Here is a 12,494-nt window from a genome sequence, read left to right as displayed (position 1 = left end):
ACATCTCAATTGGGATTAGGTCTGGACTAGTCCATTCCAAATTGTTTATTTTCAGCCCTTTTCACATAGACTTGATTGTGTGTTTTGGATCGTTGTCTTGCTGCATGACCCAGGTGCACTTCAACTTTAGCTCACAGACGGATGGCCTGACATTCTCCTGTAGTAATCTCTGATATAGGTCCTGGACAACTTGTCGCCCAAAAAGTTATACTTTTGAATCATCTGTCCATAGAACATTCTTCCAAGAGTCTTGATGGTCATCCAGGTGCTTCCAGGTGCTTTTTGGCAAACTTGAGTGAACTTTTTGGATGACAAGTGTCTCATTATACCCGGTGAAAACGAAACACTACATTCCACAGTAAGAACCTCATACCAACAATCAAGCAAGGTGGTGGTAGTGTGATGGTTTGGGATGCTTTGCTGCCTCAGGACCTGGATGACTTGCCTTAATAGAAGGAACCATGAATTCTGCTTTGTATCAGAGAATTCTACGGGAGAATGTCAGTCTGTGAGCTGAAGCTGAAGCGCAGCTGGATTATGCAGCAAAACAATCATCCAAAACACACAATAAAGTCTACGGGAAAATGGCTAAAAAGCAACAAAATTGAAGTTTTGGAGCGGTTATGCTAGGCATACACTTCACGACTTCTAAAATCTAAACATCTTGGACGTGCTCACATTTTCCGGTTTCCTTTTCCCAAATCTTTCATTCCATCCATCCTCAGCCCCAGGACGTGGGTACTCTCACATTACACGTTTATTCCCTAGTTGATCCTGCTTGGTTGTCGTAGGAAAAAAATGCCGACATGCAAACAGCGAGCTGGTTTATAAGTGAGCACATTATTACGTGCAGAAACATTAAAAAAAGAGACTGAGGCACAGAATATGGACCCACAAATGGTTTGGCAGACCAATACAATATGGACTTATATTCTACAAAGGGAATTGGATGTGAAAACTTTTAAAATTAAAAAGGAAGCTGCATTCTCTCCACAGCGCCACCAATCTGTCTTCCAATACCTCGGTCCACACGGTGCATGTTGGGTCACTAGTTACCACATCCACAAAGTCATAATTATGGCTAAACACCACCTATTTCTAAAATGTATCTTCTTAAAATCTGATTTCTAATCTAACCTTAACCACACTGCAAACCTTGTGTCTAAATGTAAATTAAATCAAGATTTTTCTGATAAAGCCAATTTTGACTCTGTGGCTGTGGCAACTAGTGACAACCTGCGTGTTGTTGTTGCATTTTCTCTTCTCCATCATTGTTTTGGTCTCACATGCTAAGTGCTCACTGGCTTTTGGCAGTAGTCCTTGTCCAATCGCGTGGTAGGACTGCTAATACTACAAGATGCAAAACCAAAATGTCTGAAAATGATCCGGACCTCCGACAGGAGTCTGGAGAACGGTACAGTGCATCCTTGACCCACTCAAACTACGCGAGTCCCGACATACTGATCCTAGACCAAGCTCATAGGATTTCCTTCCCTTCATGAAAATGAGTCTGGGATGGCAAAAATGTGGCAAATTCGTGACGAAATCGTGTAGTGTATGCCCAGCATTACAGCATTGGGTCAGTAACTGAAAAGTTGCTGGTTCGAATACCAGAGCGGACAAGGTGAAAAATCTGTCGATGTGCCCTTGAACAAGCCACATAACCCTAATTTTCTCCAGGGGCACTGTACTACTAAAACAACACATTTCACAGCACCTATCTGGTGTACGTGACAATAAAACAAATTTTTTGGTTTTCTTTACCTGAGCCATGGAGCGAATGATGTGCTCAAACTCCTCAGGAGACGGCTTCCCATTGATCTGTGTACCAGTGGAGGATTCTGGGTAGGCAAGATGACTGCCATTGGCATGGGCTGTTGTGTAGCATTCACTCAGGTCACCGCCAAATGTTGCTGTGACACCACCCTGAAACCATTCATGGAAATACAGTCAACAAGGGATGCATTCGAGACCGCAGGGTTGTGCAACATTTTGATACAGGCAATCTTGAACTGTGTGAATTCTGTAAACTGTGTAAATTCTGTATGAAAAACATCAGCTGCTAAAAACTGTGGCTGCAATAGTTTGAATTTGTGGCGGTTGTTTGATTATCACACACTGTAACCAAGTGACAGAAGGAAATATACATCTAGCCAGAAACAGACTTAATCCATAAAATTACAGTTCTATTTTGGGATATATCAACTTGGGTTGCAATGGGTCAGAAACGTTCCGGTAAATTTCCAGAATTCTTCCGGAAATTTTCCATAGGAAGTTAAGCACTGGAATTTGGGGAATTTTGCTTAAATTCATTAAGAAAAAGTTAGTATATAACAGTGAACCTTTTTTGTGGGATACACATGAGGCAATTCTAGGTATTGTGGCATATTTAGGTTAAACTATCCCCAATTCAATGGAATTGCAACCCTCTGCATGCACAGTGCATTCTTCCATCACATGTGCAGTGCACTCTACCATCACATGTACAGCTGATTCTGAAGATCTTGCACACTAATGAGATGCTATTGAGCCCACATTCCTACACTGTCTGAGCCAAGGACTAAAGGCTTTCTGGTAAGTTTTGAGTACAATACTGGGTGGGGTGAATTTTTTATATGACATACATGATTTTTTTGTTAACTAGTAAATAGTAGCCTACAGCAAAGTGTGTTTAAATTATTTCTAACTTGTTAACAATTTCTGCTAGGTAGTTTTTGCTACCATGTGGGTTTTACCTTGCTTAAGCATTCTAACTGAGGACTGTTAATTCACCTGTTTCCATACATGTTTCAATTTAAAATATTTATCATACAAAGGAGTTGTTTAATCTAACTGCTTATTAACTATTTATTTGTACATGGAATTGTATTTGGGGTTTTTGACCATTTCTTTCCTAATCATTACAGGAAGATGCCACGGGCACTATCTGATGTGTGAAGCCATTTCACTGCAGCTAACGTTGAAGGAAAAGCTGTGTACATTTGCAAACACTGTGCTAAATCATATGTGAAGAATGCAACAAAGATTCAGGATCATCTGGCCAAGTGCATGAAGTTCCCTCAGCGCTCACAACAAGCAACCTCTGACAAAAGTCCCTCTACTTCTATTTGAGGTGAAAATTATGAATCAGACACCTTATCGATAGCAACAGCTCATGGTCCTCCTGGAATCAGAAGTTTTTGTTGACTCAATGGAGGAGCGTAGTCTGAGAAATGCTGATGAATGTCTTGATCGAGTTATGTATGCAACTGGTTCACCTCTGATGCTCACAGGCAATGTGTGTTGGAAGAGATTTCTGAATGTTCTTCGCCCAGCATACACCCCTCCAACCAGACATGTTTTATCTACTCATTTTCTGGATGCAGAGTTCAAGTGAAGGTCAAGCAAATCATAGAGAAAGCAGACTGTATTGCAATCATCTCTGATGGGTGGTCAAATGTTCGTGGGCAAGGAATAATTAACTACATCATCTTCACCCCTCAACCAGTATTCTACAAGAGCACAGACACGAGGGACAACAGACACACCGGTCTCTACATTGCAAATGAGCTGAACGCAGTCATCAATGACCTTGGACAACAGAAGGTATTTGGACTGGTAACAGACAATGCTGTGAACATGAAGGCTGCTTGATCTAAAAAGTGGAGGAGTCCTACCCTCACATCACACCCATGGCTGTTCTGCTCATGCATTGAATCTGCTCCTCAAGGACATCATGGCACTGAAAACAATGGATTCACTCTACAAGAGAGGCAAGGAAATGGTTAGGTATGTGAACGGTCATCAAGTTATAGCAGCAATCTACCTCACCAAGCAAAGTGAGAAGAATACGAGCACCACATTGAAGCTGCCCAGCAACACCCATTGGGGTGGTGTTGTCATCATGTTTGACAGTCTCCTGGAGGGGAAGTAGTCTCTCCAAGAAAGTCTGATCCAAGTCTCTCCCCATCAAGAGGATCCTCCTGGGTGATGTATTTTGAGAGAGAGTGGTAAGCAGCCTGAACCTCCTGAAACATATAGCAGTAGCCATTGCACAGATTGAGGGAGACAATGCCATCCTGTCTGATGTTCAGAATCTGCTTGCAGATGTAAGAGAAAAAATCCTTACTGCCGTGCCCACTTTACTTTTGCTCCAAGCAGAAGAAACTGCAGTTCTGAAATACATCAAAAACATGAAGACTTCTGCCTGAAGCCCATACACACCGCAGCGTACATGTTGGACCCCAAGTATGCTGGCAAGAGCATCCTGTCTGATGCAGAGATCAACAAGGCCTATGGTGTCATCACTACCGTGTCTCGCCACCTTGGCCTGGATTAGGGCAAGGTTCTTGGCAGTCTGGTGAAGTACACTTCCAAGCAAGGGCTTTGGGATGGAGATGCAATATGGCAGTCGTGCCAACATATCTCATCAGCCACCTGGTGGAAGGGGCTTTGTGGATCTGAGGCTCTTTCCCCTGTTGCCTCCATCATCCATCCAAATCCCACCAACATCAGCTGCCTCAGAGCGCAACTGGTTCTTGTTTGGGAACACACACGCAACAGGCTGACCAATACAAGGGTTGAAAATTTGGTGGCCATCCGAGCAAATTTGAGGCCTTTTGAGCCATCCTCAACAAGGTTGGAAAGTGACAATGAAGATGGGGCCTCAGAGTCTGATGTTCAAGAGGTGGACATTGAGGAGGTCCAGGGAGAAGACATGAAGCCTGAGAGGAAGACAACCAAAGATTTCGTTTCTAGACTATCATTTTACAGATGTATGTTGAAAAGGTTTTTGGGAGATATGATGGATCATTGGGGATCATTCAATATTCCCTTTCTTTTGTTGTTCAGTGAAATCATCCCATGTGAAAAGTCAACTCATTTAATTAAAGTTCAATTCGTAACTAAATCGTTTTTTAAAATTTCTATTGGAAGGATTTAATCATTTGCAATTATGTGTACTTATGAAATGAAGGTAAAAGGTTTCTGTTTCTGTCTCCATATGATAGGGTAAATATATACAATGCAAAAAACATCTACATTTAACTGGTATTAATATTAATCTGCATATTTTTCATTTAATTCCCATATATTCCAATATATTTCCGTTAGTTCCCACTGAATATTCCCCAAAATGTGCAACCGTAATATCAACACAAACCATGTTTACATGTCACATTCTGTTACATGCATTGCATTGAGTAGAACTAATATCCGAAATATCCTAAATGAGGCTACACAAGCTGATCCAATCAAGTTCTAACCAAAAACCTGCCATCACTGCTGTTAAAATAAACAGAGGCTAATTTTGTGAATTCCCTAAATCTAACTAAGTCTAGGAGCCTAGGAGCGTCAGAGGCGGGCCAGCTCGTTACCCAACCATGATTAGCTGGATCTATAGTAGTCTAATCCTTCAGGGATAATAGCTTTTTAGCTGATCCAACAATGACTCTGCTTCCAATGCAATATTTCCATCATAGCCATCTGGATGCCTTGATATGCTATTCGTTAAAGGGGCTGCAACCACTGTGTTTCTGTGACTAATGGATTATATGAATTAGACACTGTGTAAAACCCTATTTTTGAATATAATTTGCTTGTTGGCTCTAATGTTTGCTCATGATTAGTTTGAATGTGATCCACAAGGACTAGCGATATATAGCTAACACTTCATAAGCACTTTGTTTGAAATATAGCATCCTCAGTTGCCCTTTTGAACTTGTAGTTATGTGCTTAGCATATTGAAGAAGCATTGTTGACACACTAGCTGACATATCATCCAGCCAGTTACCTATGTAGTGAGGTTTTAGCCTTTGTAAACAGAAAAACCCTGTAGTCTAGGCTAAGTTAGCATAGCCCCCAAGTTGCTGTCCCATTCACAAGCTATGTTAGCCAGCCGAGCTAAGAGGATTAAAGTTCCAGTTTGGTTCTTGCACATTTAAGAAATTGTTTCTGCCCCACTTGACATGGTGGCGGCCTCTCTCTTCTGCGAGCAGGCCCTGTCGCCATAGCGACACCGACAGTTTAGGCCCTACTGGCTGGAGCAGACAGACTGTATGTGGGTTTAGGTTTCGACTGACACCAAAAACACTAACTGCGTCTTTCCTGCAAATTGGTTTCGCCCAATGAAGCCGGAAACGTCTCTTTGTATCGCAAGCACTCAGCTTAATCTCTGTTCCACTAATTTGAATTTAAATTATTTAATGTTTTTTTATGTTGTTTTCTGTGATTCACTTTATCTTTAAACATAGACTCCATTGCGCATTTATTTTAGCTTGAAAACATTAGGGTGGAAGAGCAGTAGATTAGCATGCCACACAAACACCGTTAACCATGCTATACTGTGTGGATTGGGTTGTTACATTGTGCATAAGAATGTGACACTGCTGAAATAAACTATAAAGCACCGGCACACAAAAAAATGTCTGCAAGGATTTTATAATCTAAATTCCTTCAGGGTTGAAAAAAATACAAGCTGTAGCAGCATCTTTGCCTCCCACTGCATAGCTCACATACTTTCTCTCTCTGTCTCAAGCACTTACCCGGGCCCGTTCGCATACATCCACAGTGACCTAACAAGAGCTCTTTCTTGGGTAAAAAAATGCTCAATTTCTCATGGGTCCTGGATAAGTCAAGGAGGTCTTTTGGCTTTGGCTGGCTGTGTCTGCTTATATAACCTTATTAAAAGTGCCCAGATGAACTCTGACTGCAATATGCCCACAGTAATACATGATTTGAGAGAGAAAAAAAAGCTATGTCTGTCTGGAGGCAAGCCAAAACAGAGAATAATTTGATTTGGATTCAACGCAGACTAAATCAAGACTGAAATAAGTAGCAGTAATTTCCTTCATTCTAACTCCTAGACATAATAATACTGTTGCAGCAAAGACCATACTTGGTCAATCCTGAACTTAAAATTGCACATTTAAACTAGTGAATAGGCAGTGAATTATTTGCAAAAAGACAACCTGGGTCTGCCGCTATGCCATTAACGCATGTATCTACAATGTGGACTAAAACTTAAAAGACCAATTAGGGAGTCGAAACAAGAGATGGGGTGAGGTTAAGTCTGTTTACGACCCCCTGTAAAGGTTAGAATGATGGCTACCCTAACCATCATTCTTAAAGGGATAGTTCACCCAAATTGCAAAAACAAAGCATGGATTGCTGTCATATGTAATTTGGGTGATCCCTTTCACCCATATCCATATCCACAGATTGGATAAAACAGCCCAGTTGATATTTAAATTGACTCACCACTCCCAACAATCCATTGACATTAAAACCAGAAAATCAAGATCTATATTTTATATTGTTCATCAAAGTTACTTAACCGATCCTGAGTGATCCTGCTTTGTGAACTTAGTGATCCTATTTCCCAACCCCCAAGAGAGGCCTGGTCTTACCCCCTGGTCTTTGAGGAGCTGGACAGACTTCTGCAGGGCCAGAATCTGGTGGAACAGGGGGCTTTGGAGCACCGACTTGAGCAAGCTTAGCTTCTCCTCAGTGGGGACCTCCCCCCGCTCCTTCAGCTTGGCCTGGAGCCGCTCCACTGCCTGCAAGGCACGCTGGGTATCTGCAAAGCATCGCATAGTTCAGTGACAGCATGGGGCGGCAGCCATGTGGAGAAAAGGGGACGAGAGAGGCGGCAGGGGGATAGCTATCAGTATAAAAAGGCAGGCTGATCACAAGTGTTTTGAAATTGTTTATTGTTTAAGTTGAGTATAGTTAGATAGGAGGTTGACATGCCCCCTTCAGCTACTCTAAAACGTTCTGTGAGTTTAATCCAAGTTTTCCTAATTTGTTGTCAGTGTATATTCAGGTTTTATTGCTGAGAATGTGAAGTCCATGGCAGATTTCTAACGTTTCCATCTTCATCTGAGTAACCCATGCTCCCGTTAACACACAGAACCAAACAAGCTTGCTAATGTGATAAGCCCTATGTGAATGATTCATTGAAGGAAGAGAGAGAGAGAGAGAGAGAGAGAGAGAGAGAGAGGAGAAAATAAATCACACGTCAACCATCCGAGGCTTAGCTAAGGTCGACCGCTGTTCAACAGAGTTTAGAAAATGAGAATCATGTAGCTATGAGCTTTGCTTTATATCACCTTTACTCCACAGACACACAGATGCATACAAAGCTCTCTCTCGCCCTCCATTTGGTAAATCTGACCATAACTCTTGTCTTCTTGATTCCTGCTTACAAGCAAAAACTCAAACAGGAAGTATCAGTGATGTGCTCAATATGGAAGTGGTCCGAGTAAGCTGATGCTGAGCTACAGAATTGTTTCACTAGCACAGACTGGAATATGTTCCGGGACTCATCTGATGGCATTGAGGTGTTTACCACATCAGTCACCAGCTTCATTAATAAGTGTATCAACAACGTCGTCCCCACAGTGACCGTATGTACATATCCCAACCAGAAGACATGGATTACAGGCAACATCCGCACTGGCTGCATTACTGCTTGGTATGGCAACTACTTGACATCTGACCGCAAGGTGCTACAGAGGGTAGTACGTACAGCCCTCTATACCAGGCGGTCTCGGAGGAAGGCCTTAAAAATTGTCAGACACCAGCCACTCAAGTCATAGACTGTTCTCTCTGCTACTGCACAGCAAGTGGTACTGATGCACCAAGTCTGGAACCAACAGGACCCTGAACAGCTTCTACACCAACAGGACCCTGAACAGCTTCTACTCCCAAGCCATAAGACTGTTAAATAGTTAGTTAAATAGTTAACCAAATAGCTACCTGGACTATCTGCATTGACCCTTTTTTGACTCATCACATACGCTGCTGCTACTGTTTACTATCTGTGACTTTATTCCTAGTTATATGTACATATCTACATCATCGTATCCCTGCATGTTACCCCTTGTATATAGTCAAGTTATCATTACTCATTATGTGTCTATTATTTCTTTATTTTCTTTCTCTCTGCCCTGGGCCTGAAAGTAAGCATTTTACTGTTAGTCCACACCTGTTGGTTACGAAGCATATGACAAATAAAAATTGACTGGATTTGAAATTTGATTTGATTTGCACCGGAAGAAAGAAAAAATTCATCAATGATTCGCTGTTCGACTCACAGACCCGGAATGGGCAACCAGAGAAAAAGGCCCTTCACAGTTTGCTTGCTGGACTCTGCATAAGCTCCACAATCAAACAACTCAAGCCTACTCGCCTCTCTTGCCTCCTCAGAGCAGCCTGTTAGCCGAGGATGGGTTTGACGTCCTCTGGTCCAGGAGGACGTGCCAATTTCAGAGGACCGCGGACTGTGACTAACACCTAATAGGGCGTGCACAAGTTCAAAAGCACTGTTCCTTCTGAGAGCTAGCCTACAGATGTAGAACCTTAATTTGATCACTCTTTTGTTGGTCAGAATTGTTCTGCACCGCAGGAAATGCAGATGAGCTTCGCGACTGAAAACCCATACTAACACACGGTTATATTAACAGTATTAGACTTTTCATGTAGCCTACTTTTGTACAGCTAATAGCCTAACCACCGATCAAGCAACATGATGGACTAAACGTTATTTTGCTGTGACAATATAGGTCAAATTCAGATCCTAAACATGTACCTCATTGAGCAGAGACAGTAAACAAACCAAAAATACGGGAGTCTCGACAGACACATTTCTCTGTTAACAGCTTGTACCTTTTGGAGTACTTTGTTTGAGTTTTCGTAGCTGAGTGTTTGAGCATTCATGACAAGGATTCTCCTTAGACTCTGAGTTTGTTAGTGACATAGGCGGATTTTACAATAACAGAGGCCAAGTCAGGATTCTTTCTGTTTGGATGGGAGATGGAGAGTTAGGGAGTAACATATTATCTAAATACGTAATAACATCAATCAAATTCACTCTCTTGATCGAAACATTACAGTCCCACCTCTCGCTCTTTTCATCTGGTGAGACCTTGCACATAACCGACAACATTAGCAATCAACACTTTTCTAACTTTGACATATCACAAATTGACTGATCTCTTACCCATTGTCTCAATCATGTCTTTTATTCCCGGTAGATGTGATAGCTGCCCATCAACCAGAGAGTGTAGTCAAGGCCTGCAAAATACCCATATCTGTGTTACACACCCTCCAAATGAATATGACATCAACATAAAACCATGATGAGTGTTGCTGCAATGCTACTTTTATCACTCATTATCACGTAAGCTACTTACTTAATCAACGTTTATATCAGGCCAGTGTTTTCATACTGACTGACAGTAGACCTTGTGTTGCAGTGTCATGTACAGTGCCGTTTAAATACAAAACAAAATTGACAATACAACTTTCATAACAGTTACATACCAATAAAACGTCAATTTAAATAAAACGCCTAGCCTGCTGGCCTTACTGAGTCGATAGGAACATTAGCCCGAAGAGCTGCTACACTACAATAAGCAGGGTCTTTACTAGGCATATGTAGTTTGTTGGAGACTTTGCATTTGAGCTAATACACTTATTCAGGGATTAACATCTGCCAATTGCCATTCCTGGGGCCTTAATTGACATTGGCGATGGCTCTGTGACATGTATGTTACCGTCAGGCATCTGTGTGGCCTTAGCAATGCCATTTACTATACATATTAGGCCTATAACAGGCAGGTGTTCTGCTTCTGTGTTCAGTAGCCTAACCAATAGCCATATATCACTTCTCAGTTACTGTATATCAAGTATTCATTAACACATTCAGGAATAAATTATTTGTGTTACCATACCAAGCACAAGAATGATAACTTTTAAAACTGAAAGATTAAGTGATGGAGATTAAGTCAATGTTCTGACAGATGTTTCATTTTATATTGGGACACTTTTTATTCATCAAGATACAATCATGTACACATCCTCGAAGATGAATATAGCATATTCATGACCTACAGTAAATCGTCTCACCAAATGCTCTGTAGTTGTAACCTAGTCATACCCACTCCAGCCATAGGCTATGCAAGGACATTTTTCCCCTTTAATTGCATTCATCCATTATCAATAGGAAGCGGTATGAGGGATGATCTTAATTTTTTGTTGGCACCTTATTTAATTGGTTTAAATCCCATATTAGCCTAATAATTAACGTTAGGTGCAGGTGTAAATGCTGAATAGCCTTTTCGAATGTAATCATCAGTAGGCTTCACAACAGGAAATGTCAATACACTTTTTTATTTTTTACAGACAATAGCATTTTTTGTCTCCCAATATAAAAACGAATTTGAAACCAAAATGAAAACAACTTCAAGTTTCATGAAGGGCCTTTCACAAGGTTTGGACAAACAAATAGCATAGCCCTAGCGGAGACGCGCGAATGGATAACGGTTTCTCGATGTATGTTTTGCAAGCCATAGCCCATATTCATAATCATAAACCCGCTATAGCATAGGTTTCGTTCTTCGCTCACTCAAGTCATATTTTTTCAAACTTAAATCTGTTTGTATACGTGTCTGTTCATGAATTTAAATTGTATTATTTTGAAGCTATCCCGGCTACTGAGAAGGCAAGGAACACAATCCGCTTTTCTCAACTCCTCCTTCTTCTACATCTCATCTTCGGGACACTGAATCAACAGGTTTCCGACGTTATCAGATAAAACAGAAAAGTTGGATAATGTTGTGACAACGATCGAAACAACCCAAAGTGCTTGAAACATTCTCACAAAGCTATGAACGTATAATATCATAGGCTGTGTAAAATAATACAGATACCGTCGAAACATTTACTGAGCCAGCGGCTGAGAATGTAGCCTTTACAATAGCAACATGTTGCTCACAAATCCGAACTCGGAATTCAGTTTTAGATTTGTGTCCAAAACAATTAGCCTATTAACTTTTATCTAGTCAAATTAATTGGAATTCGTGTTTTAGGGACGAAGGAAACTTACATAGGCGTTGACCCTTGTCTGACGGCTGGCATAGGACGTATATTGCCTGTCCCGTTGTCCTTCGGCTAACTGCGCATAGACAAGAGTTTAAAGATGGGGCGTACTTGTAACTCGATCTTCTACATACATTTGCAGTAATAGCGGCACGGAGAGTTGAGCTTGAGACAGTCTATGGTAGAGATGGCCGAGGTTTATTAGGAGATCACAAGCGCCGCTTGGTGGATACTGTGCCAACTAGGACTGAAGTGCAGCCTGCTGTAATGTACTACAGGTAATCTTATGTATTGCACTCAGACTAGTTTAATTTACGCCTGCTACATTAGGTTACACTCAGAAAGACGTGATTGGGGATTGTTGGGGTATTGCAACAGGCATGTCTGCAATTGCATGGGCTCGGGCTCAGTTATGGTTTGGCCGGGGTTAGGCCGTCATTGTAAATAAGAATTTGTTCTTAACTGACTTGCCTAGGTAAATCAAATAAATGTAAAAAATCCCATGCATGAATATTATAATGGATATATTGGGGGGTATGCAATACAATGTAACTGAACACAGGCTTTCACAATGTTGCAGGTAACATCAATGCTTGAAGAAATAGTCACTGGCAGGAATGTTAAACCAGGGTCTC

At 41.3% G+C, this 12,494-nt stretch overlaps 1 protein-coding gene across 9 annotated transcripts in view; it reads right to left on the bottom strand.

Moving 5' to 3' along the window:
- LOC112214881 (multiple PDZ domain protein) overlaps positions 1–12,071 on the bottom strand; it is a 66,841-nt gene extending 54,770 nt beyond the window's left edge. For 5 of the 9 annotated variants that reach the window (XM_042298324.1, XM_042298328.1, XM_042298326.1 and 2 more), the window contains exons 1-4: positions 11,867–12,071; positions 9,980–10,053; positions 7,386–7,555; positions 1,765–1,926 (exon numbers count right to left, since the gene is read on the bottom strand). In XM_042298324.1, coding sequence (XP_042154258.1) covers positions 1,765–1,926; positions 7,386–7,555; positions 9,980–9,995 — 348 coding nt within the window. In that variant the 5' untranslated portion in view covers positions 9,996–10,053; positions 11,867–12,071. The remainder of the gene's footprint in view (positions 1–1,764; positions 1,927–7,385; positions 7,556–9,979; positions 10,054–11,866) is intronic. The other 4 variants (XM_042298327.1, XM_042298329.1, XM_042298331.1 and 1 more) reach the window with 1 other exon arrangement.
- Positions 12,072–12,494: the final 423 nt, after the last annotated feature.

Source organism: Oncorhynchus tshawytscha, linkage group LG15 (assembly GCF_018296145.1).
Source record: "Oncorhynchus tshawytscha isolate Ot180627B linkage group LG15, Otsh_v2.0, whole genome shotgun sequence".
NCBI lineage: Eukaryota > Metazoa > Chordata > Actinopteri > Salmoniformes > Salmonidae > Oncorhynchus > Oncorhynchus tshawytscha.
Note: the sequence above shows the minus strand (reverse complement) of the source record. Positions and strands in the feature narration are given on the sequence as shown.